The sequence below is a fragment of the Stylophora pistillata genome, chromosome 2, assembly GCF_964205215.1.
Source record: "Stylophora pistillata chromosome 2, jaStyPist1.2, whole genome shotgun sequence".
In the NCBI taxonomy this organism is placed as follows: domain Eukaryota; kingdom Metazoa; phylum Cnidaria; class Anthozoa; order Scleractinia; family Pocilloporidae; genus Stylophora; species Stylophora pistillata.
This window is the reverse complement of record NC_142520.1, coordinates 14,949,735-14,976,358: the sequence shown is the minus strand read 5'-3', so window position 1 is coordinate 14,976,358 and position 26,624 is coordinate 14,949,735. Positions and strand designations below refer to the sequence as shown.

The 26,624-nt window shown below is 38.4% G+C and overlaps 1 protein-coding gene, 1 long non-coding RNA gene and 2 pseudogenes across 2 annotated transcripts in view; 1 reads left to right on the top strand and 3 right to left on the bottom strand.

Annotated features, from left to right (window-relative positions):
- LOC148737284 (uncharacterized) overlaps positions 1-26,624 on the top strand; it is a 243,101-nt gene that overhangs the window by 17,363 nt on the left and 199,114 nt on the right. The gene's annotated exons all lie outside the window — the stretch shown is intronic.
- On the bottom strand, positions 1,700-6,583 carry LOC148737302 (uncharacterized; annotated as a pseudogene).
- Positions 10,609-11,790, bottom strand: LOC111345748 (uncharacterized). The gene has a single exon (XM_022953029.2). The coding sequence runs from the start codon at positions 11,639-11,641 to the stop codon at positions 10,847-10,849; it is 795 nt and encodes a 264-aa protein (XP_022808764.2). The 5' UTR covers positions 11,642-11,790; the 3' UTR covers positions 10,609-10,846.
- On the bottom strand, positions 13,954-24,965 carry LOC148737301 (uncharacterized; annotated as a pseudogene).

The window sequence follows — 26,624 nt, the reverse complement described above, 5'->3', positions numbered from 1 at the left end:
GCTGGTAAGCAACCAATTGGAGCTCTCAACGAAACAAATTTGGAGACAGAGGAAAGTGGTTTTTATAAGCAGGTAAAGGACCTCGCACGGATATAAAATGACACCGATTTTTTTCAAGGGGTAAATAACTTCTCTTTGCAACAAAAGTGTTTATTGTGGATTATAAAGAGGTTGAATAATCAAAGTGAAGAAAAAATCGGCTCTAGCGTACAGTTGATAATGAGCTGTGCAATCAACTGTTCTAAATAACTGTAGGTTGTGTAAGAAGTAATGATCTACTAATAGTTGTTAGTAATGTACTGAAAGTGTCTTTAGTATTAACGTACAGAGTCGGTAGTTTTAATAACCTGATGAAACCTGCAGTAATGTCACAAGAGTATCAGTTTATTCGTGTTATAAGTGACATTAGTGTAGTCATTAGCCTGCGTAGCAGGCGTATAAAGGGGAGGGGGTGGGGAGGAGGAAGATCGGCAAAAGAGAAAAGGTGGAGTCGGGCGGGAGGAAAGGGAACGCCTGTAACAAAGGCCCCTATTGGTTCATTTCTACGGTCGCTGGCGGCCGCAAAATTCTGATTGGTTAAGGTAATTCCCTTGAAATTGTTCTACTTTCAAAATATTTTTGAAACTTGGTATAATTAACATTCATGATATAAACATTAAAAAAATGTAATTAAAGAAAGGGGTCACCGTGCTTGTTTACGCGTCAGCAGGCTCTTAAAATGGGGTATTTTTATTGGTTGCGCTTTAAAAATTCGAATCACCTTCATACAGAGTTTAGCCTCGGTAACTTGAATGAAAAAAATTTTATTTTGAAATTAAAGGTTCTTTTATCAAAATAAGCAGTATTACTTCATTTTAGCTGTTTTTGATTGCTAGGTTGTGGGGATTTGGCACTTTTTCGGACAGTTTCGTGGTTAGCTTGAAGTCCTCGCCTTGACCAAAATACACCATGTAGGAAACTATTTTCCAAAACACAATCATGTTCTACTATAAAATTTTTTTTCTTCTTCAAATATGTTGTCCATTAGACTGTTCATAGCAAATACCTGAGAAAAAAATCGGGTGTCACGGTGCTTGTTTCCTCACAAACTGCCGTGAAAGGTGGACATGGTTTTCGGAAAGTAGTCAGGATGGAGAATTTGCACGTTGGGGACTGGGACGAGACACAAAACGGTGACCATCGTTTTCGAAGTATGCACTCGATATTAAGCTCGTTTTCGGTTATTTTTATGTGTTTGATATCGCCAACACAGAAATTCATACTTGGAAAGCGTGAAAAGATAACAAAGAATGAGGTAAGTCAAGATTTGATGATATTTTGAAGTTATAAGCCTGTAGTTGAAACCATTTTGTAGCGCTGGCGTTTTGTTAATTCCAGTGAGCTAGGGTTCGATTTGTTTTGCTTAGGGGCAATAAAGGCTTGGCAAAGAAGCTTAAAGAAAAGACTGTTGATTCCTCTTCTTTGTATGTTGTCTTGTTTGGTTTCCATACACAGCACAATGTGAATTCTTCACCCATCACTCTAACAGGAGTGATATATACTGTACAATGTAGTATACTCTGAAAAAAGACGAACTGTACTTTAAAATTTGCTTTTTATACTTCAGAACCACACTTGAGTGTCTCACTGATCCTCATTCTGACTGCTACATTTTCTGTGCAAAAGTTATTTCAAAAAATTAATTGCACAAATCACAATCTTAACTTGCATTATCTATAAAGTACTGACATATTTGCGCCAGCACCCACTTGTTTGAGGAGACTCTGGGTTTGTTGTCAAACCTCTCCATCAGAACTTGCTTCACCCCTTCTTCGTTGCCTCTTTGGTATACCACCTGCAGGTGAGGGAGACCCTTAACGGCCATTGAGGCTGAAATGTACTTCTCTCTAAATAATGGCTGCAGGGTATTAACGAGAAGTTTCTTTTCTCTTAAGAGCTTCTGATAGGATACCACCCATGAAACTTTGAAGTTATACTTTGGTAGCTGTTTGACATTTAGAAGCTTGTTCACCAGCTGGTAGAGTGTTTACACATCTGCAAGAGCATTGCGAGCTTCATAGGATTTACACATAAGATCTTGTACTAGGTTTTCTTGGCTATGGGATTTCCTTTCAGGAAGCAATTCCCTGAATGCTGAAAGAGAGTCTGTAAAGCAAGAAACTGTTTTAACTAAGTCATCCATGACTCCATTTTTCTCTGCTTCTTGCACCAAGAACCTGGCATCAAAGGATTTGTAATTGTGTGCGACTAAAATGCAAGGCATTCTTGATTTGAGCCACTCAATAAAGGTCTTCAGGGCCACATCAATTGCAACAGCATCAGTGATTGGCTTCCTATCATAAAACAGTATTCCTCTTTGGAAGGCGAGTTTGTTCACAGCAGATGTTTCTGGTAATATTACATTAGAAGGCTTGATATAAATAGAGAGCTCATCTTTACCATGTGTTGTTTCAATTTGTAAGATTTCAGAATTATCATCCGTTTTAAGATATTGTAATCCAATTATTACTTTTTACTTCATGGAACGAGCATGTTAGTGAGGTTATAAACAAGGCCTCTAAACGTTTGTATTTTTTGGTGCATCTTAAAAGGGCGAGACTCCCGACAAGTGAAATAGTCTTATTCTATTGCACTTCCATTCGATCTGTATTTAGTTATGCGGTACCGGCGTTCTATTACTCGTTGCCATTGTATCCCAAGACGGAACTGGAACGTGTCCAGAAAAGGGCGCTGGCTATTATTTTACTGGGGATAGACTACAGCGATGCTTTAGTCAGCACTAAACTACCAAGCATTCAACGTTACAATGAAAATATTTGTAAGAAGACCTTTAATTCTCTTTTAAATGATAAGAGTAACCGGTTAAGAAATCTTTTACCCTCAGCCCATAAGTCGTCTTACCATCTAAGACGATGCATGGTTTTGAAACACCAAGGTGTAAAACAAATAGGTTCAGGGACACATTTTTAATCAAATCTTGTATTGAGCATGATATTACATAAATATAGCTTTATTAATTTTAATAATAGGTTTCATCATTTTACAGTATTCAATTTCCCTTTTTGGCTTACTATTATTCTTACATTAGTCATAGTATTAGATATTCTGTTACAATTTTTGTAAATACGCAATTCAGCCCCTTAGAGGGCTGCCATGTATTTATCTGTGAAATAAACCTTCTAAACCTTCTTCTTACTTTACAAAGGTATTACAAAGAAAAATGTAATAAAAAAAGCCTAGTGCATCTATGCAGCGTATATCTAGAGTAAAAATAGAAGGAGTGATTTCTGAATATCTGTCCTGCCAATTTGCATCTAACCTATTTTCTTTAAGAACAAGGCATGATGAAACAAACTTGTGATGCAAGTTAGCAGGATGAGTATTCAGCAATCTAAGAAAATAGAAAAACAATTCCATGATTAAATATAATTAGTATATACTAAAACAGTGGATAGCATTGAAGGCGCGCTCTGATTGGCTAGTCAAACTCTGAATATCCTTTGCTATTTACCTTCGAGCAACTCGAGAAAAAATGGCGTCCCGGTTTGCATCCGTGACAAGCAAAGAAATCACTCAAATTAACGACGGTGGCGTATATAATCTCACTGTTTTAGTATATACTAAAACAACTATTCACCTCAGTGTCGGTGGTTAGCGGTGGATATTTACCTCACCGCTTCGCGGCTCGGTAAATATCCATCACTAACCACCTCCACCTCGGGGAATAGTTGTTAGTTATTCTCTAATGTGCCATTCAGAAATACCCCGCTAGGACAAACATGGTTATATTGACTTTGTTACTTTTTTGCTAAACTCCACCCTGCAAAGCTAATTACCCCTTCCAGATGTTTCCAAATCAAATATGATTTGATGATAGTCTTTGGTTAATGATACTCTCTCAATCTTTGAGGCTTCAGGTGGTGCTGAAATTTCCTGAGCAGCATCATGTCCATCAAAGCCCATTCCAGAAATATACTGTTGTCCTTCTATGTTCTCAAGCTGTTTTGTCTTTTTCAACCGCTTCTCTTTATTCGCAATTCTTTTCTTCTTGTACTCTCTTTTTTCTGTTTCACTTTCAAACTTAGTATTTTCTTGTCATTTTCTTTGCAAACTTTAAAGAATTGGAACCTGGCGATTGTTGTGTCTTCATAAAAGCCTAAGAGAAATTCACCAGTCCTAGTGAAAACCATATTCTAAGTTATAATATAGTGCTGTTTCTTTTTTTTTTTTTTTTGTACCAACAGGTACTGGTAGTACAACACTGGACACATTGGATAATGTGTAATGTTCAATGGATCACACAAATTGGAGAGTGTACAAAATGCTCACAATATTATACCTGCTCACCTGCGAAACATAAGAATGGCCTAATTAACGAATAGTAAACGCCACAGCGTACACTATTGAGTCATGGATGCACACGGGAGGTTGCTAAGCACGATCGAAAGAAGCATAAGAGTCGCTCAAGGCTATCGCCTCGAGCGACTCTAGCTTCTAGAGTGCTTAGTAAGCCTCCTAAGTGCATCCATAACTCAATAGTGTACGCTGTGGTGTTTACCATTTGTTTTATAAGATAACACTGATACATTGTAGCTAAAGAGTTCCCTTTTATTTAACAGATCTTACGTAACCAGAAAAAAGAAGCGCGCGCGGAAAAATAGTCTTTGCATTTGCTCACGTCAGCAGCGTACACCCATGGGCAAATGGTGGACGCTAAATTGACCAATCAGAGTGCCCGCTTTACTTTGGTTATAAGCTCTTTTGGCAAACAGCACATGCAACACGGAAGGCATTGCTTTCATTAGATCCGCAGTGTCGGATCTTTGGAGCTTTGCTTCCTATAGTGTTGTTGAGTGCTTCTTTTGCCTGGCTCGACCCAAGGGGAGATAGCTTTTTGGCATTTGAAGCATAAACCTAAATTGATGAAGCAAATGGTTTTTATTCACTAAAAAAAGGGTGTCTCATAAAGCTTGTGAAACGGAGAAAGAGGTTGATAGTCCCCTTACACTTATAGCGTTATTCCTTGCAGTTATTAACTAGAATACAATCATAAGCACTAACACTATTTTCTAAGAGTTTTGTTCCTCCATTACATACAAAATGGTTGGAATTGGGAATTTGTGAGGAGCGAGCTGTGCCACCATACACGTACACTGTACTTACTTCTATGATATTTTCCAGGGACTGCCTCAAGCTTTTTTCCATCAGATCCTTGCCATGGGGAGGGCCTCTGTGTTTGTAGGACATAGGATTTTTTAAGTAGCCATACCAGTCGCAACAGGAAGAATGGTCATCTTAAGCATGGGGCACAATAGACCTCAGACCATTTCGCACACCTTCTTCATCATCCTTATTTTGCTTTAGTGCGTAACCAAAGCATCGCTGGAAATACTGTATCAACATATCTGTCAGGCTTTTGTTTTGGGTCTTGATGCTGTATAGTGAGCTACCGAAGGATCTTTTACCATGGACTACATCTGACCATTTTGCAACCTCATGCTCAACAATTTTCCTCACTTTGCTTATGGTGGACGAATCATCGTCCCCAACAAAAACAGATACAACTGCATTTCTTTCTCCACAACTGTTAAGCAGAGTAAACCACAAAAATTAAATTTTGTGCCATAAAAATTGAGGGCATTCAAACTACTGTATACCTGGGCATTATCTTAAAGTATTTTCTTTTCTGCATTTTTAACATACTGATGTTCAAAATAAAGGTGCCGATTTTTATGTTTGTTTTCTTGTCAAATTTTGAATCATTATTACCAAGGGTGTAACGTAGTGTAAGACTTTCCACTGTTTATGGTTCAAGTGTCATTACTGTAACACTGATATCATAAAAACAGATTCCACAAGTCTCTCTTTGCAGCAATAGAGCTGTGAACTTGACATGCTAAAAACTATTATTATAATTGTTATTTTATTTTATTTTTTTTTATTATTACATGCCTGGTTAGTAATTACCTTTTGACTAGATGAACACAAACATCAGCTTCCATAGCTTTTGACGAGCCTTCCCAGTTAAGCCTGCAGTCGTGTATGCAAGGCGTTTTCGACTGTCTGCTGCCAGTTTCACATGTTGCACACCTTCACAAAAGACATTACGAGTAAAGGTCCTGGGTAACACTTTCAAAGAGACAAATATGGGTGCTGTCATATGTTGAATGATTCTGTACTCTTTTGGTCAAATTGAAAAAAAAAAGAAAAACATTGCTCTTGTTGTTTACAACATGGTGCTAGTAGGCAAAATATATTTTTATTCATTACCTTTTTGACCTTGAACCATAGCAAATCACCATGCCAGTTTTTAGGCCAACCAACACTTAGTGGTGAAAAAAATGATATCTTTTATTTATTTATTTATCTATTAATTATGTAAATAGTTAATTAACTTTGACTATTTGCTAACACCAGAACTTTCAGTAAGGTAAAGAACAATCTAGAGAAAAAAACAGCAGCTTTCTATGAAAATGCATATCCAAATGCGCCCTTTTTAATTGCTTCAGACGTTGAATTAATTTTGCAGTGTACCTGTCAGGCTGTTGTGGGCTTTTCCCCTTTTTTGCCATCCCATGTCATATGACGCTCCTATCTCCACATTTTCCTATTCACTATCATCCTTCTAAGGGTTTCTTTCACTTTCTAAACTCTTCAGACATTTCCTTTGCCAAATTTTCAATTTGGAGCCCTAGTTCCCTCTTGCGAGCCTTCAGCGTGGACTCTCCAAGTGATGGTACGTTGATGGATGATAACAACTCGTTTACGCGGGTAGGACCTATGCCTGCGTGTAGCATCCCTGTAAACATGTCGATTCAACTTACTAAAAAATTGGCTAGATGTTAAATGGATGCTGTATTGGTGGAAAACAATATTTGTAGCAACGTTAAATGTGAGCAAACCTGCAACGAGCTTCGTGTTTACATCAAAGATTGCTACTAAATGGTACAAAGAAAACCTGCTACAAGTGAATGTTCAGAAATATCAATCTATGCTTATGGGTTCTGGAACTGAGGCCAAAAAAAGTATAAATCTGCATATAGATGGGACTGACACTGAACAATCAAAATCTATCAAACTGTTGGGAGTACTCCTGGACTCTGAACTAAATTTTAGTGAGCATGATACCTTAGTCTGTAAAAAGGCAAGTCAACAGATAGGAGTTTTAAGTCGTCTGAGAAAACTAATAAATAAAGGCCGATAGTTTCGAAAGAAACTGTTTGGGGCTGCGTCGGTGGGAGTAACGAAATAATTTGGATATATCAACAAAGTTGAAATGGTAAACTGGCCACCGTAACGATGTGTTTCAATTTCAATTTATTTATTTGTTAGCAATACAATATTATCACAGTCCTAGGTGACCCGCAATTAGCAAGCTATTCTAGGCGGGCCAGCCTTCTAAAACAAGTGCTGTCTCTGCTAATGATCACATACCGATACAATTAAACAAAGATAATCATTAAATAAAAATACAATTGTTAAATAAAATAAAATAAAATTAAGTCCGTTGAATAATTAAATAATCAATTGCAAAGTTATCAAGATATATAATACAATTGAAACAAGACTTAAACGAAGAGTTACTTTATCAAGAGATATTTACAAATTTCTGAGCAGCGTATATCAACATTCATCTCCTCACTTTCCAAAAGTTTTAACAGGCGATTTTTAAGTTCACGCTTAAACGGGGTTCTGTTTTTAATACGAAGTTCTTTTGGGATGCTATTCCTCAATCTTACACCTATTCTAGCAAAAGAAAATAAAAGTTGGTTAGTTCTAGACGCTTTAACGTATAGATTAGCCGTTGCTGAGAATCTTGTGAAATGGTGATGAACCTGCTCGGAGTGGAGAAAGAGCATAGAAATATTAGACGGGGCACGATGATTATCAATGTCACGCATCAAAGAGGAAACCAAATGAGAATAGAGCATAGTTATTGGTAAGATTCTGGAGTTAACAAATAGCGGGGCACTATGAGTTTTGCTATCCGCAAAATACATTAGTCGTAGAGCACGTTTTTGTAAAATGAGAACCTTATTTAAATGAGTGTTAGCAGCTTGTCCCCAGGCAATAAGACCATAAGAGATATAGGGTTCAATTAAGGAGCGGTAGATGTTAAGAAGTGTGGCAAATGGGACAAGATGTCTTAACCTGGCAATTATACCAATTCCTTTACTAACTTTAGATGAGATATAATCAATATGATACTTCCAAGGAAGGTTATTATCTATCAGAATTCCTAGATATTTCACAAAAGTTTTTTGTTCTAGAGATACACTTTTTTTAAGATCGTTATTATAAATTTTCAAGTGAACTATGTAGTCCAATTTGCGTTGGTAAGGATGGAAAATAACAAAGTTAGATTTACTAGTGTTAAGAGAAAGTTTGTTTGCGTCCAACCAGTCACCCACTTTTGCGAGTTCATCATTAACAACTTTTTCAAGATCCTTAAGATCTTTGTTTGAATAAAGCAAGTTAGTATCGTCAGCAAATAGGTAAAACTCAAAAATCTGGGAGCAACGGTAAATGTCGTTAACATAAATCAAAAAGAGAAGGGGGCCAAGTACAGACCCTTGAGGGACACCACAAACTATCTCTTCTATATTCGATACGGTTGAACCAATTTGAGTCGACTGTTTCCTGTTCAACAAGTACGAAGAGAACCAGTAATTAATTATTCCTCTGACTCCATAATGATATAATTTGTGCAGTAAGATTGAGTGATCCACCGTATCAAATGCCTTTTTTAGGTCAATAAAAATACCACAAGAGAATAACTTTGCATCAATATTAGTTTGAATTTTGCTTAAGATATCTAAAATTGCATGTTGGGTTGAACACTTGTCTCTAAATCCATATTGAGAAGTAAAAAAGATACCATTTTTTTCGCAATGTGATTTAAGACGTTTAGCCATCAATTTCTCAAATAATCGATTGAAGACAGAAAGGAGGGAAATTGGGCGGTAATTACATGGATCAGTTTCGTCTCCCGATTTGTAGATAGGAATTACTTTGGCATGCTTCAAAAGATGGGGATAAATACCCGTTGAGATAGACTTATTCATCATGGCAGCTAAGAGTGAAGAAAGGATATGGCGCCCAGATTTTAGAAGATGAACCGGGCAAGAATATAGGCCATATACTTTATTACTGGGTATAGCCAAGATTTCCAAGTCCACCTCGGATGGAACGACGGGATCAAAAAAAGAAAGACTTAAAGTGATTAGTGCCGACAAGGTAGTCCTGGAAATTTATCCTGGAAGGTGATATATTGCGTGCAAGCCGCGGTCCAATAGACGCAAAGTACTGATTAAAGATATTGGTTATTTCAGACGGATTTTGTGTTACTCCAGAGTTGTTAGAGCGTTGAAGGGCTGATACTGTTTTTTTGTTACGCTGTCTGTTCAATAGTTCGTTAATCCCCTCCCACGTTTTTTTAACATTTCTTAGATTTGTAAAGAAGTAAGCTTCATAATACAATCTTTTACTGAGACGAGAAAGACTAACAATTCTATTCCTATACAGCTTATATTTAGATTTATCTCCTGAGTAAAAAAGTCTATTCTTTATTTTGATAGATTTACGTAGGCCCTTAGTTATCCACGGTTTGGAAAATTGTTTAGCCTTGCGCCTAGATAAAATTTTAAGAGGAGCGTGTTTATTAATGAGCTTGTTAAATTTATTGTAAAAGGAAGAAAAGCATTTGTCTACAGATCCATATGTCATTGAGTTATCCCAATCAGTATCCGAGACATCATTAATAAAGCATTCTTCAGAGAAGTTGGAACAATCGCGAATTTTATGTTTAGCAGTAAAATTTTTTGGTATAAGACTGTGGATAATACAAAATTGGGAGTAGTGATCACTAATGTCTGACACGATATTTCCACCTGAAATTTTATGATCAAATCTATTCAGAAATATATTATCAATGAGTGTGGCAGAATTATTGTAGACTCTAGATGGTTTATCAATTACCGGGAAGAACGAATAACATTGTAAAGATAACAAAAAATTTTGGGAGTAATCGGAAATTTCAGATTTGAGGAGATCAATATTGAAATCGCCCATAAGATAAACAACTTTATCAGAGGAGCTAAGTTTTTCTAAAGTAAAGTCAACATATTGGAGGAATTGTTCCGGATCATTATGCTGCCTATAAATCACTCCACAAACGATATTTTTACTCTTTAGGGATTCAATTTCGATCCATAAAGCCTGAAAAGCGTCTTTAGATGTTCTCTCCAGAACCTTATATTTCAAACAATTATTAATGTACATTCCAACACCTCCACATGATAGACGTGTTGGGACATATTCAAACTGATAGTTTGGTATGCAGGCATTGAAATCTAGCCCAGATGAATTTGTAATTTTTGTTTCTGTAATACCGATTACACTGAATTGGTGGTCAAGTTCATCAAAAGATGGACTTGAAAATTATCAATGTTTTTCCGCAAACTTCTTACGTTAGTATGAAGCATAGAGAAAGGACATCGACTATCTGATTCCAACAAAGACTCTTTAAACATAGAAAAACTATAGGGTGAGAAATGTTTACATCTAATTTGTTGCATGCTTAAGTTTCTGTCGGGATTTAAAGTTGATTCGGTATTTAAGCGAAACAAATCTAAATCATAAATACTATGAAGTTTGTCTAAGTACTTCTTGGTCGGTAAGTCACTGTTGAGAATGTTATTAAACTGTCCATGAGCTCTAATAATATCAACATTCGCGTATGGAGGTTCGCTTAGGGTAGATTTAATTGTACAACGAACACGTTTCTCGCTAACACTCATACTTATTATCTAAAAACAGACAAACAACTCTACATCAACATGAATACTTAGCCTTCACGTCCATTCGTTAATCGGTGCAGGTCCGTGATATCCTTAGTCTTGATGGCTCGAGACGTGGTATCTTTACGAAGATAAACAAGCGATCCCTTCGACCAGCAATATTGATAGTGAAACTGCTCCTTGAACCTCTTAGCTTCAAATAAAACCTTTTGCATCCTTGGCGTTAAATGGTCAAAAATTCTAACAGCGGAAAGGGAGGCACCGTCAGGTAAACCAACAGCAGATGGGGCAACTTTACTTGCATTTCTTTTATGATTCATGACATCATCTTTTGACAATCGTCTAATAAATCGACAAATGATTGGCCGCGGGCCGCCATTGTCATTGCTTCTTGTTGGGACTCGATGGGCTGTGTCAATGTCATGAATTGATATAGCGGATCCAATTGCCTTAAATAAACAATCACATAGCTCACTCGTAGAGGCCGAGGATTCATCTTGACTCAATTGAGGGACACCAACAATCTTAACATCATTTTGATAACTGTACTCTTGAAATTCATCGATGCTCCTGGAAACTCTGTTAACTTCAACAGCAATCTCATCAAGCATGGCACCTAAGCGATCAAGTTCTTTACCAGCAGAGACCCTGAATCTCTCAAAGTCATCATATTCTTTACTCATGAATTCTAAGCTTTGCTCTACTTCGTCATTAGTCGCTGCAGGTTTTTTTGACTGCTCCAGCAGCATCTCCTTCATCTTAGCAATCTCATCCGCCATGACAGACAGTTGATCTTTAAGCTTACTGTTCTCTCTCTTGAGGCTAGCAACAGACTCAGGCATTCTTGAATCTCTCAGAAAGCAAAAAAAGAAAAACGATCGAGAAAAAAAGAAACGAAAAATTATCCAAAACGAAACGAAAAATTATCCAAACTTGATTAAGATTAGCGGAGCTCGTAAAGTAACGTCCGTCCTGACCAACTCACCGCTGACCAGTTCGATTACAAAAGCTAACGATTACAAAAGCTGACGTTTCAAGCGTTAGCCCTTCGTCGGAGCGAATAGAGGAATTGTGGGTTGTGTGTGCTTTTAAAGGCAGAAAATGGAGCTACGTTATTGGTGGGAACATGGCAACGAGAAAAAAAAACTAATATCCACTTACGCTAAACTACAACTTTATAAAGCCGCCATTTTACCTCACTTGACCTACTGCAGTATCGTCTGGCATTTCTGCAGAGCCTCAGACAAACGTAAGGTTGAAAGACTACAGGAGAGGGCTTTGAGAACAGTTTTCAACGATAAATCACTCTCTTATGACGGCCTGCTGGGGCTGGCTGAAATTCCATCACTGGTGAACAGAAGGCTCCAGGATATAGCAATCCTTATGTTCAAGGCAAAAAAGAACTTACTTCCTTGTCAAATACAGGAGTTATTTATGTCAGAAGTAAACTGCGATAGAAGATATTCTCTAAGAAATGCAGATTTTAGAAACCCTCGCTTTAATACAGTAGAATATGGCAAACACTCTATAAGATACAATGGCCTTCTCTTCTGGTCGAAACTTACAGAAGAGTTACGCAGTGAAGACAGCCTGCACGGATTTAAGAGCAAAATCAGGAGAACGGACATGACTGTCGTGATTGACGATGGATGCAAAAAATGTGCGCTCTGTAATAATTGACTTTAACTCTAGGACATTGATAAATAATTTTAACTGTTAATAGTTTAGGTAAATAATTATGTAAATAGGTTCCAGATTTCTTATTTTCAGAGCTTTTACCCTGTGTCCCCAATTAGTGCTATGCGCTAGGTTTTCCCGTCACATAAAGAAAGTTCACTACTACTACTACCACTAGACCATTCGCGGTCCTAAAAAATCAGCACGGAGGCCACAAGTGCCTTGGCGGCCACCGTGACACATCACGACGACCTCTTGACATGCGCAGTAGGCAAAATGTTCGAAATCTCACTTCCGGTTCGCCTCCGTGAATCACGAACGCTTGGTGCTTAAGTTCCCCAATAATGTTTTAAGACGATCGGCATCGTAACTCAGGGGGCCATGAGAAAATTCATATATCGCTAAATTAAAGGAACTATCATCCAAGTGATTAAAAGAGAGGAGATATTGAAGGGGTGTCTCGTCAGCCATCGTAGAAGTAGCAAATTAAATTACAAATAAGGTTACTCAAGGTTCAGAATTCAGATTACTTAGCTTAAAGGTAGGTTAGGCAAGGTAAGGTAAACTTTATTTGAAAAGTAGGTTGAGATTGTTTGGCAGCCGAAGGGCTGATGTGGACCTACTCTTCACAATCAAAATTTGACAAACACAAACGATATTAACAAAAGAATAAAAGCTATGCACGGGGAGAAAACAATATATATACATGCAAAAAACTGAGATTTACAAGAGCCTAATTGAAATAATAATATGATACCAGAAAATAAAATGCTTAAAAGTATATACAATCATCTTTTTTTGCGGTGACCAACGTCGCTTCCTTGCTAAAAGAATACTCCGCAATGTCCCTGGTGTGTTTCTTTAATATCTGCTTATAGGAATTATAATTTTCAGGCACTTTAACTAGTCTACTTAAAAAATTCTAGATTACAGGGCCTCTGTACTGTAAAGTGTTTCTTCCAGTATCAGATTTAAACCTAATGATAGTAAATTGATTAGTAAAGCGAGTTGACCTAGAAGTTGCCTTTTTAGGGAAAAGTTCTCGAACAGATTGACACGAAGTTTCAAAATACACTTTGTGCATTAACGTAAGAACGGACTTTTTTGTAAAAGTAAGAGAAGGGTAGCCAATTTGATTTACTGAGACGGCCGGATATCATCAGCCAGCGACGGTTAAAGGTTTTTTATAATGTGGGAGGCTCTTGCTCTTGCCAAGCAAATCTTTCAAGGTCGTCAAGGGTTTTGAGCTTGATAGGGTGAGAGTCCGGTTTGCCTTGAATAGATGGTGAGGTTCTTGCACCGACAAAACCTGAGGCCATTACGAGTTTGAAGTTTTCTCGTATCCGCCAGGAGTTGTTGTACTTGCGGAGTTAGATGATCAAAAAGCTTTACGTTCTCTTGTGTGCAATCGGCAGATAAGCCAATCGAAGAAGTTGAAACCTTGCATGCATCTTTCCGTACATTCATGACCTTCTTTTTAGCAATCCTTCTTGTGAACTTGAAAACGACTGGAATCGCTCGGTCCAGGAGTGGCGTTTCTGGCGGGAATACGATGAGCGATATCGATATCCTGAATCAAAACTTCAACTCCTGCAGGTTGAAAGAGGCTAAGACATAATTTAGTTGTGTCGGAGGCTGACTCACTCGCTTTTATTTCAGGGAGACCGACGATCTTAACGTTGTACTGATAGCTGTAGCGTTGGATAAGCTCGATGGATCTCCCATTTTCTTCCACTCGTTTAGATAGGACATCCAGGCGTGACCAGAGCTGTTGTTAACTTTCGTCTGCTTCCAGGCGAAGGTCATCGTAAGACTTGCCATAAAATTGCAGAGTATTCAGTGTCTCGTCCCGAGCTATCGCCGGTCGACTCGCTTCGCCGCCATTGCTGGAGACATTAGCATCGTTGACACTTGGTTTGAGCGAGTTTTGAAAGTCTTCAAAAGTTTTCTTTAGGGAAACAATTTCGGATTTGAGGCTGTCATTTTATTTTTTGAGCGAATTAACAAACGGATTAGGCATAGTTAAGGGAAGAAATCCAGTGACACGGAGCGATTAAATATTCGTCCGCACACGTCGCGAGCTTGCAATGAATAAATCTAACAAGAGTTGGTTTGCTTTACATTTCGTTTGTCAAGGTGTTGGTGTTGTGGTGTTGGGATGAATTTGAGACCCTATAATAGCGAGCTGACTTGGCAGTCAAAAGGCTGACAGTTTGAGAGATTTTTTAGGAATTTCTTATTTGTCTCCCTTTCTTTCCCTTTACTTTTAGAGAGCTCACTTCTCGGTTGTTTCTTAGTTCGGTCGGCCACCTCCAGATGCTTGCTATCTGCTGACTGCACGGGTCGCTTTTTTACTTCAGAAGAATTTGTTTCTGGTAGGGCCTGAATCGTTGGTACAGCACCAGGATCAGCTACTCTTTTAAGGCCCATTTCCACCATGTAGCTTTTCTTAAAAAAGTCGGGTGAAAAATGACTGCTTCAAACAACAGAATGTTTGCATGACGGCTCGACGAAATTGGCTCTTTTCACTTGAACAGATTTAACACTTTGTCGCTTCAAACATGGTTCTTTTGGAAATTTATGCATTGTGTGCCCGGGCTTGTTTGAATTACTACAAAACTGGACGACACAACGCTTTACCATTATGAAAAACACCTTTCAGTGTACTTCATATATTTGCTATAAAGAGCTATGTGAAAAGAAAATGTACGATTTTTAAATTAACATGTCCTTTAAGCATATTGCAGAATGTTTGCTCTCTACATAATGCTAAATTTAGTTCTGACAAGGACGACCTGGGTCAAGGATTATGGTGTATAACGCTATTCATTTCAGTTGGGCATAATTTCATGGCAGCGTTAACGACACAAACAACGCAAAGTGCTGGATTTTATCCTCCCAAATTTGCATTTTAGAAACTGAGCAGCATGCCAACCGCAAAGCCCAAAATGCCTCTTAGTATGCGACGTAATATTTGAAAAACGGGTGCGACTGTTTCATCCGGGCCCCAAACACGAGAAAACTGATGAAGGCACGAGGCCGTAGGCCGAGTGCTTTTATTGTCTTCGAGTGTTTGAGAACCCCAATGAAATACGAAGCACGAGTTTTTGAAATTGCTTCTCAATCGTGCATCATTAGCCAAGAACAATGAAAACATTCTGACTGATCTCGGCATTGTGCGCGGAATTACTATTGTTTATTCAAAAATTAATTATTGGCCTTTGTTGTCAAATATTTTAGCAGTGTTACAAGTCCCTAAGGACCGTCATTGTTTAAAGCGGGACACAGATACATGCGTATTGTATCTCATTTATCACTTTCACGGGTTTATTACGAGTCAACTTTACGGCCTGCTCCCAGTTGGCTTGTTAGCTCAATTGATAGAGCGCTGCACTAGTATCGCAGAGGTCAGTGGTTCGAATCCCGTACAGGCCTGACTTTTTTCAGGTCTGATTTTCGCTATTGCTTAAATAGCGCTATCTACTGCGAGGATCGTACATGATATGTACATATACATGCCTTGATCTCAATTCGGTCATTCTTCATGAGATATGGCGTTGTCACGTTTTCGGGAAAAAAAAAAAAAAACAGCCGAAGAAGAGGTTAATCTGGTTCAAAACGCGGTACCCAAGTCCACTCGGTACAAAAATAAATGGGCTTATGGAATATCCGAAGAGTGGCAAAGGCAGCGTCTGGTAAAAGTAACCATTGTCGAGGTCGTTGGTTTATTCAAAAAGTACTAGAGAAGTGTCAGAAACTACCATAGAAGTCTACAGTACAAAATATTAACAGCGTAAAAAACGATCCAAAACAACTCACTTTCGCCTCACATCTACTCCTTTTTATTTATTTATTTTTTTTCAAAGCGTATGGAAAACTATAAATAACGGAGTCAAATCTGAACAGATTCAAAGTCTAATTATCTGATAAGTAAAAGCATATCTAAAACTATACAGAAAAGAGAAAGGTGAATGGCAAATCTAGAACCCTATATACAAGGCTGCTAAAAATCATTAAACAATGTCAACGGCTCCCTCGGCAGCTGCGATTTCAACGTCACAATTATTATAGTCATACGGCAGCGCGGCGCTTCACCCGCGATCCTCCAAGGCAAACTAAGACCGACCGAAGGAGGGCAAAGGATGTCTTTGCTCGGATCCAGGAAATTATTTGCGAGTATCGTTCCCTTTTCTTGACGGCTATCAGCTTGGCCAATCGGCTGTAGTATTTTATGCATTCCATCTCCATCCCTTCCGTAGTTGTAAATACAAGCGGCGTAAACGAACCATGCTCAACATCCAACACTCTCCTTGAGTACAGCCGCTTCTTGTCGTTTTCATGGATGCGATAAATCTGCGGCGGTTTCTGGTCCTTGTAAGACTCGGCATTAGGGTGGCAAACCCTCACATGGAAGAATGCCGAGCTCTGGGGATCCCAGAAGCCACGCGCCCGAACGTCCCATCTTGAAAGTTGGTAGTTCAGTAAATACTTGCGAATTCATGTCCTCTGCATACTTCAAGAATCGTAGCATAAACACTAATGTAAACAGATTATCCAAATGTGAATGAACATAAAGAAAGTAATTTTATTCATATTGCTCAGTTGGTTTTGGAGTTTCTGTAATTGCCTTAAAGTACAGTTGCACCCCGTTAATTCGAAGTCTCAAGGGAAAAGCAAAATAGGTCGAATTATCGGGGGTTCGAATTATAGGGGTGAAAAATAAATACGCAATATTTACCCCTGCATAACTTTATTTACCCTATTTTCGCCATATTAGCGAAGAGCCGAAACTGAGTTCGATTTTATAGAGCCGTTTGATCACCGCACAAGCTCCAGCACAGAAATACATGCCAATTAGCACCTCGGTAAAAAGCCTAAATTGAAAAGACGATACCGACAAAGTGATCCACTTCCGCTAAAAGCTGTGTGATTTAGCCTGTATTGTTTACTCATATCGCGTCCTTGTCATTAGACGCATGCACTCAACTGCTAGATACCGGCTTTGAATTTACTAAATGAAGCTCTGCTTAAATAATAATTTGCCCAAGGAATGTTGCCTCGCTTCAGATTAACTCTAACATAAAGGGATATCACGACTACCAGGAAATCTGGAAACCAACAGTGAATGAAAAACTTTCGACCAGAGGAGAGCCCTATCACCCAGTGGACAAATATGCCGTATGTGTCATGCAAGATCAAGAAACCATGGTTTGACATCTGAAGAAGGGAAAAGAGTGGACGATTCGCTAACACAATCTTTGATTTTCTGAGAGTGGATAATAGAGATTCATGCACTGTTATTGTGACAGGCATACCTGTTAATTTTGGCGACGGTGAAGGGATGCAAGTGCCATGCAAACTTTTGTTTGAAGGAGAAAAAAAATACGTCACGCTTCATTTTCAGATTGTTCGAATAGAAAGCTCGTTTCTCGTAGGGGAATAACAATAGTGCTACCAGAGATATTGGGGGGGGGAGGGGGGAGGGGGGTGGGAAGCCTTCTGTTTGCGACTTTCAAGCACTGTTCGTACATCATAGGCTTGAGAGAGTATGGAACTGATTTTGTTTAGCCGCTTAGTTGATTATCATAGTGTCTAGAATTTATGATTTTCCTTCAGAAGCAAAGGGAAAATGATTACTTACCGATAGGAATGTTGAAAGTGCTCAATTTCTTTTTAATTTGTTTTCTCTTTGTAGTGAAGATGATCGTTCAGTTTACATCAAATAACAAATTGAAACAACACATATAATGTCCTTATCGCAAATGGAAGAGCCTATTTGGATAAGTTGTAATGGGTAAGAGACAGTGATTCTTTTAAAGTTAAAGTAATCACTCGTTACAGGTCGATGAAAGTCATTCAAAGTTATTGTCTCTTGTGGTAAAGTATATGAACTTTTTATCTTAAGCTAGATTAGCTATTAAACCATTCGGCATTTAACGTGAAAAAAGACGGTTCTTAGATTACAAATAAAAAGCAGTTTCTTTGTTTCACTCTTAAGTGAATAGGAAATATCCCAGCGGCAAATTTAACTTGAAACAGATAGAAAAAAAAAACTGAACCTGAGTCGCTGACGGTTTCGTGTTCACTTTGAAGGATCAAGCGGTTGAGCCGTGAAAATAATAGGGGCTGATGCCGTGAGAGGTCTGGAAAGGAAAAAGCTAATTCTTCGTCTCGCAGTCTCGCAGTTTATTGTATTTCGGCGCACATTAAACCACCAGCCCTGGTTGTTTGCAGGCTAAAATAAGACCAAGGAATAAAGGGTATAAGAAACTGTGGCGCTGCGTCGTTGGGGGAAGTATAACAAGATGAGTTGATGTTACTTGGATGCCTTTAAGAGTTACCAAGCTGACGTTTCGAGCGTTAGCCAATCCTCGGAGCCCTTCGTGCTAGCTCTGACGAAGAACTAATGCTCGAAACGTCAGCTTTTAACTCTTTACGGTTACTAATTTATATTATCAACTCAGGTGATCAAACTAAATTGCCTTAAAAAAAAAAGAAAAAACAAACAAAAAAAAAACAAACAAAAAAAACTACTCCGACCTGTAGCTGCAAACCACACGAGGACATCTAAAGGTTCTTTTTTTTTCCATAAACAAGAAAAACGTGATGGAGCCAAAGCTAAACTTAAATAAGTACGCTCAATTTGCTAAATTATACTAAAACTTATGCGAACACAATCGTTAAAAGCTCACTTGTTGTGAAAATGTTAGTGTCGAATAATAATAATATTAATAATAGTCTATTAAGAAATCAATATCGCAGTCGTTAGACTGAATTACATTGATAATGCTATGAAAGATCAAATGAAAATTACAAATTTCTAATTGAAGCCAGAATGAAGGATTTCTTTGAAACGATCGGTACCATAGCGGGGCTCAATAAAGACTCTGGTATTTCTTTATGGGTATCTTGTGTCAATGTTGAAAGCTCAAAGGAAGTTGTATAACCTGTGGTTTGGATTGTTCACTTTGTTTACAAACAGTTTCTCTCGCAAAAGTTTACTACGGCTAGCAAGAGATGTCAAACTTCTGGTGTATGATAGACCAGGACTATAAATGATAGACAGGGCCTGCTTTTCAATTTTTCTCGACTTCGTCGGTACGACACTACGGTTGAGTGTGGTGAATCATATTCGACGGCTCTACGTCTGCATGAAGAATAAAAACTCACCATATCGGCATTTTTTGCACGTTTGAGTTGTCTTGGAAATACATACGTTATGATTCTTTTTTTTTAATGATATAATTCACGTGACAGTTCCACTTAGCTGTCATTACTGATGATTATGCTAAGGACGTTAGCTTGCCTGACAAGTTCGAGTTCTTTACCATAAATCATTAGGGAGGTGTGGTGCGATTCGGACCCGGAGAAAGATATACACATTTCAAACATTGTTGTAGAATCTGAACCGCGTTTGACGAAGTTACGCTGTGATATGTGGAAGTACGAATAATGTATAGGCTTAAAAGCACTGGGTACAAGTGATTGGCAGCTAAGTTAGCTGATTCTCGTCTTAGCGTTCTTCGAGAACACTAGAGTCGAGATCTGGCAGGCGCTAGCTCACTCTCACTTTGAACCTTTAAAAGTAACTATAACAAGATTCGTTTTGGCTACTTGGGTTCATCGGTCATTTCGAGGTACACTCCAAAGATTCCTCGCAACTGGAATGGAAGTGACCATTTTAGCCGACTTATCTCAGCTACAACAAGGATGGTCTTGACAGAAATCACAGATCGAAAAGTTTGTGAATATAATTGATTGGAAATTTTATGATCGAACGTGATCATTCGCCAAAAATTACAATAATCTCCAGAGGTACAGAGTCTCAATGCCTTAAATAATCTAACCCAGTCGAACAAAACTGAAAACTGTTTTCAAAAAAAAACTCGAGTGAACTAAACAAACCTAAATTAAAATGATCTCACTGCCTGTGACGATTCCGCGCCACAAAAGTGGCGCCCTCTAACATACACAAAACCCCAAGCACAAACAATCCCTTGAATACACGCAGCAACAAAACTAAACGTAGACTCCCAAATATTTATTATCCTAATTAAAACAATAAAGCAACTAACATAGCGACAACACAATGAACTAAACTATTTATCCTAATTGATGGAGGTATGATAATTTAAACTACAGTGTACTAAAACTATTAACAAGAGTAATTACTATTAAGAAAAAAAAAGGTACTAGGTTATTTTATTTTTTTTAACGTTCAGTTCAGTATCAAATCCTCGGAGATGTGAGTATCTTACAATTCACGCACAACATTTGAACAATTAACTCAGAACTACAAGCTCGTGACATTTATTCTTAGAGTAACTGTACTGCAAGATAATGAAGTTTACCCCCAATATCTTCACCATTACAATATTAAAAATATTGTAAAGCAAAGAGCTGAATGACTTTCACGCCCATTATGGGAATCACTTTCTCCTGAATATGATCAATACAGTATAAATATTATTGTAAGCATTAGCATGAATGTGAATTCATACACCTACATTCTTTAAGACATAACTGATGTTTTCCTGCTAAATTAAATGTTATTAATAGTTCTGTCAATGTTTGGTTTCTCCATTGTTTACATGGAAGTTTATGGGTCGATACAAAGATATGTTCCTGATCTTATTTCGCGGTAAGGTAAACAGATATCTGCACGTAGTAATTTTAGTAACTAGGCTGGTTATTACGTTTCCTAGCTCATTTCTGTCAACCTAAGATATTACCTCCTTGCTACTCATCTGCAAAAAATGCTGTCGGGCAATGCAAACAACCAACATACCCAAACTCTGCCAAAAGATGCAGATTTCTGGAAGGAAAAACAAAATGGTCAGAACAAATGGAGGCAGCCATGCAGAAACGTTGACTTCGAAATCCCGCCTCGGAATACTAGTTTTCGTGGCTTCGCCTTGGAAATAGTTAAATAAAAGCGAGTTGTCTAACCTCGCTGCAAGCGGCGACCTAGCGATAAAAAAAAATGTTGATAAACATCGTTTACTCCGCCATTTTAAATTCTCAGGTGGGTTACCTCTGTACATCCGTTCCCCGTTCCCCATTCCCCGTTCCCCGTTACAACTTTTAGTAACATCCTCGCCTAAATTAAAATGAGCTGACTGCGTGTGACGATTCCGCGCCACAAAGGTGGGCGCCCTCTAACGTAGACAAAACCCCAAGCACAAACAATCCCTAGAAGACAACAACACAACTAAACGTAGGCTTACAAATATTTATTATCCTAATTAAAACAATAAAGCAACTAACAATAGCGATAACACAATGAACTAAATTATTTATCCTAATTAATTGATGGAAGTATGATAATTTAAACTACAGTACACTAAAACTATTAACAAGAGTAATTACTATTAAGAAAAAAATAAGGTACTAGGTTATTTCTTTTTGACGTTCAGTTCAGTTCACCTTCGCGTTCTGTGCTTGACCTGTGCTTGACCTGTGCTTGACCTGTGCTTGACCTGTGCTTGACCTGTGCTTGCCCTGTGCTTGACCTGTGCTTGACCTGTACTTGACCTGTGCTTCACCTGTACTCGACCTGTTCGTAACAACCACGTTCCAACAACAAACGACAGCTAAACCAACGATTCTCAATCCCATATTCACGTTTAACAACCCAGACTTGGGTTTAACCAACCAAACTCAACTCACGTTTAACGCAGCTGCGCAGTAGTTTCCAACTTAACGTAACTAACCTACTTTTCCTTCATTCCTCTTGTCTTCACTGGCTTTCCCTTCGACAGAAGATAACTTTCTCCTTTTCCTTCTTCTGCGTGTTTTTTCTTTTCGGCCAGCTTCTCGGCACCCATACGCCCCCAGAAAATGAATTCGTTGTCGTGTGAAAGAACGAATTTTTTCTGAATGACTCTCAGTGATTGAAACGTGCGCCGAACGAGTCTCTGTAACCTTTCCAACCTTCGCCGCCGGTGTCCTTCTCTCTCAAAATAAAACCACACACCACACCGTAACCACCCGAATCCTTAAATATATGTGGACGCACGGTGCAAGAAAAGAATGAAGAAAACTATTTGATATATACAATAAAGGTTACTTACACAACAGATACAAATATGAAGAATACAAGTTATGTGACAGATACAAATGTCACGCACTACATTGATATTAAGAGAATAAAATAATTATTTACATATCCCTAAATAAATTCTTTAGCGCTTTCATGACACTGCCCGAACAACTTCGAATTAGTTGTAACCAGCAAGAGGAATATTTAAATTCGCGATCAAAAGCGAATGATGCCTTACTCCTCTCGAATTTAAATACATTATAATTATGGATTTTCTGCAATAGTATAATAGATCATATAATATCGAACAATAAACGTATTCTTCATCTTCTTCGTCATTTCCGCCTTTTTTTAACAATGACGCTAAACAAATTTACAGCATCATTATAATGGGGCGAAAGAGAGTCAGTAAACCACCGGCCTTATGTGGTTCTCTTACAACAAGATAGGTACAAAATTTAAACAAAAAGACTGCGAATGTGCGGCTTCCCCAATTCAGTAATGATTCTAAAAACTACCCAAGCGTTCTCATCGTGAAGCTAAGGAGATTTGTCAAGCGAGCGAGAGATACGTTGTCGTTTTTTCCGTCTGTTTTCCGTCGCATTTGTTTTGTTGTGTACCATGCCATTTCAGTTTGTTCCTAAACCAGTCAACAAAAAGGCATCACCGTAAGTATCTTAGTGTGTTGTTACTGTCGTAGTTTTCTCGTGGTCTTATCACAAGCAGGATTACACTCCTTAATTAAGTTGTAACACCAACCATGAAGTCTCCTTTTCTTCTGTTAAAATTAATTTTTTTATTTGTTTCTGAAAACGTGCCTGTACTGTCTTTAGAGAAAAATGAAATCGTCTTTTTTAACATCATTAAAAGTACTTGAGAAACGAGTAAAAGGAAATCTGCAGAAGGCTTTTGAGACTTACCGTGGAAACAAATATGGCTTCCTGCAGAAAAGCTAATACAATAGAATAATCTGACTTTTTTTCGGCAGACAAAGCAAAGTAATCTTGCAAACAGGGAGGGACCAATTGGGTATAATCAGAAGTTGTGTTACCATGATCATAAAGGCAAGTTGGTATATTCCTGAGTAAGGCCCACACTAATTACATTTTACCAATAGAACTCGGACCCAACTTCAAGTCTTTCTTGAAATCTAAAAATTTGAAATAGTTAATAATGTCCCCAAAAATCCACTCCACAGAGGAGCGAGCTATATTTGTGGATTTATTAAATTCCTGCACCTGATTTGTCAGCACTCCACGTTGAAATGGCCTCTACGGGTGCACACGATGAGGGCATCCTGGGTCTCATAAATTCACATCGCCTGGCCCGTCGGAGAGAAACTGTGCCTCTCAAGATCATCCAGCAAGATAGACTCGACCAACATTGATGCATCATGTTTTGTAACTTCTGTTAAAAAAAATCATTTTGCAAATGGAGTTATAAACTGGGATTAAGGTAAGATGGCTTATATCTTGGCACTATTTTCATGCTCAAGAAATCAAGAATGTAACACTGTTCTGGGAGGAACATGGGTCATCATCTAGTTGATCTTTTTTCTTTTTAACAAACCAAACATTTATTAATAAATGCGCCATCCCCCTCCTCCTTCTGTTGCTACTCATTAGCTGTGTTGGATGGCACAAGGGCCCGAGGACAATTAAAAACATTTGGTCTCCTATGTATACCCTGGCCACATACCTCATCAGCTTACAAACAAATTAAATAGTGTACTTACTTACTGGTCCAAAGAGATTTGCAATGATTCCGTTTGGCAGAACAACAGACAGGAATTTTAGACCGTTCACACGCTTGTACTCATTGTAAACGATCCTTTGCATCTCCCCTGGCCGACAGATTGGTCTCGGCACTGTACCATCCACAAACCCGAAACAATTATCTCAGTAATTAATTAAGTAATTAATGCTTTCCTTTTCCCTTATTAATTCTATTCATGTTGATTGTTGTACGTCTGTTTGCACAATGATCTTAATAAAGACCTTTTATTAAGGTAGCACCTTTGACAAAAACTGCATTTCCGAACACATGGTGAGGTGTTGGGTCCAGAAAAGAGTGGTTGCACTCAGTTATTGGTGGCTGTGTATGGTGTAGATGTGATCAGTGACCGCGACACAAATCATGCTTAGTATTGGTACAGGCCGCCCAAAACGGGGAATTAAATCTGAGTATCTGCGCGGGTAACTAAGCCTTCGTAACAAGACGCACAGACCTTCTATGTCATCAATCACATATCCCTGTTTGTGGGTTAAAGTTTCAGGGACGTCAAGAGCTCCGGCAAGCACAGAAATGTCAGCTTTTCTGAGACGAAATTCCGCTTTGCACTCAGTGTCATCCATTTCAGTAAAGTCCAACGTTCCGTAGCCTTCGTAGGCAAACTCGGGATTTTTAGACTGATTAACATCAAACAACAGACAAAAAGCCCTCGTCATCTATGACCCCACTATCTTAGCAAAAACTATGGCTTCTCGTTTATCCTTTAAACTTATTTTGCACCCATCTCTTGTCCGTATCACAGGAAAACTAAGACAACAAACAAGCAGACAACAAGGTTCGTGAAAACAAACCTTTACTTACAAGCAGATGACGAATTTGCTGTCATAAGATTTTCGTCATGTTGCAAAGCCCTAATATTTAGGTAAATATCATTTCGACATCTAAGGAGAGTTCCCTATAAGCGATGGGAAAGGGGTTTATGCTGAAGAAAAAAACCAAAATTCTGCAATGAAAATAGTTGCCACGTCCACAGGATCTTAATCCTTTTGTGCATCGAGCGAGACGGGCCCTCGATCTGGTGTTTGCCGTCCAAACCTTGCTGGCGTCCTCGCTGGCCGTCCTACATCTTAAGGTCCCTACTGAGGCCATAGAACGCAGTCATTACTTATGGGCACGTTTATGGTGTTCCATCACATGTGAGATGTAGCGTAATCCAAAACCATTTTATATTGGCGTACTTAGAAGAAGTGCCAAAGACGAGGAGAATTGCAAGTTATGTTCTTAGGGTACCGAATCCTCCCCCAACCACCCCGTCCCCCCCCCCCTCCTTGCCTATCTCTCACCTTCACTGTAATATTTCCCTCCTCTCCTCATATTTTCTCTGCTTTAAAAGAACGGGCCGACGGTTAAACATTTCAAATTACACGGAAACTGACCAAACGCTCGCTCGCCCGTTGAACACTTGCACCAAGTAGACAAAGGATTAAATATGGTGTAGTATCGCTGAGTATTTTTTACGAGTTTTGCGAGATTTATTATCCAAAACGCCAATTTGTTATTCAGTGCTGCGAATTTCGCCGATATTTTTCACAGTTCTCCGGAGCACAAACCTTACGTGATACATGTACTCGATTCGTACGTTATTTCTTCAGTTGAATGATAAAACGGGCGTAACGAATAGAATCGACTGCGTTTAGATACAAGAGAAATTTACAATGTGCCTAATATGGAGAAAACCTTTGTGACTCAATATCGTACATTGTATATTCACGATACTTTAAATGCAACTGCTTACATGGCTATTCTTTTAAAGACCTTAAAATGTGTTACGTTTCTTAAACGAAGACTTTTGTTATTGATGATGTGTGACTTACAATCATAACCCTTTTAAATGAGCCAGGAAAAACAACAGAATTTTAATATCAGAGTCGATTTATTAACTATTTTGGTTGTTTACCAAATGAATGTGTTCTTTGCATTTCATCGCTGTTAAATCCGCCACTATGATAGTTTCGGGTTCCTGCCAAAAGGAAAAGAAAGAGGAGAAAGGATAAAGTTTTCCTTTCGAACCAGAATATATCTACCTTCAAGTTATATGTGCTTGGCAGTGCAACTTTCTGCAAAAAAAGAACACCAGTAGGTCTACACAATTTTATTAGGATCATGCCACTTCGTAAGAGTACGCGTTCTATGAAAGGAGGCAAGCAGGCTTCAGCTATTTTTTGTACAATATCACTGCTAATTTTGAAACAAAAATTAACTCGGTGTTTTTTGCAATTTTACTCTCCTAAGCCTGTCTGAATAACTTTTGAGTAGCCTAGTTAACCCTTCAACTGCCAAGATCTGGGCCCGCCTGTTCAAAGGGAGGATAACAC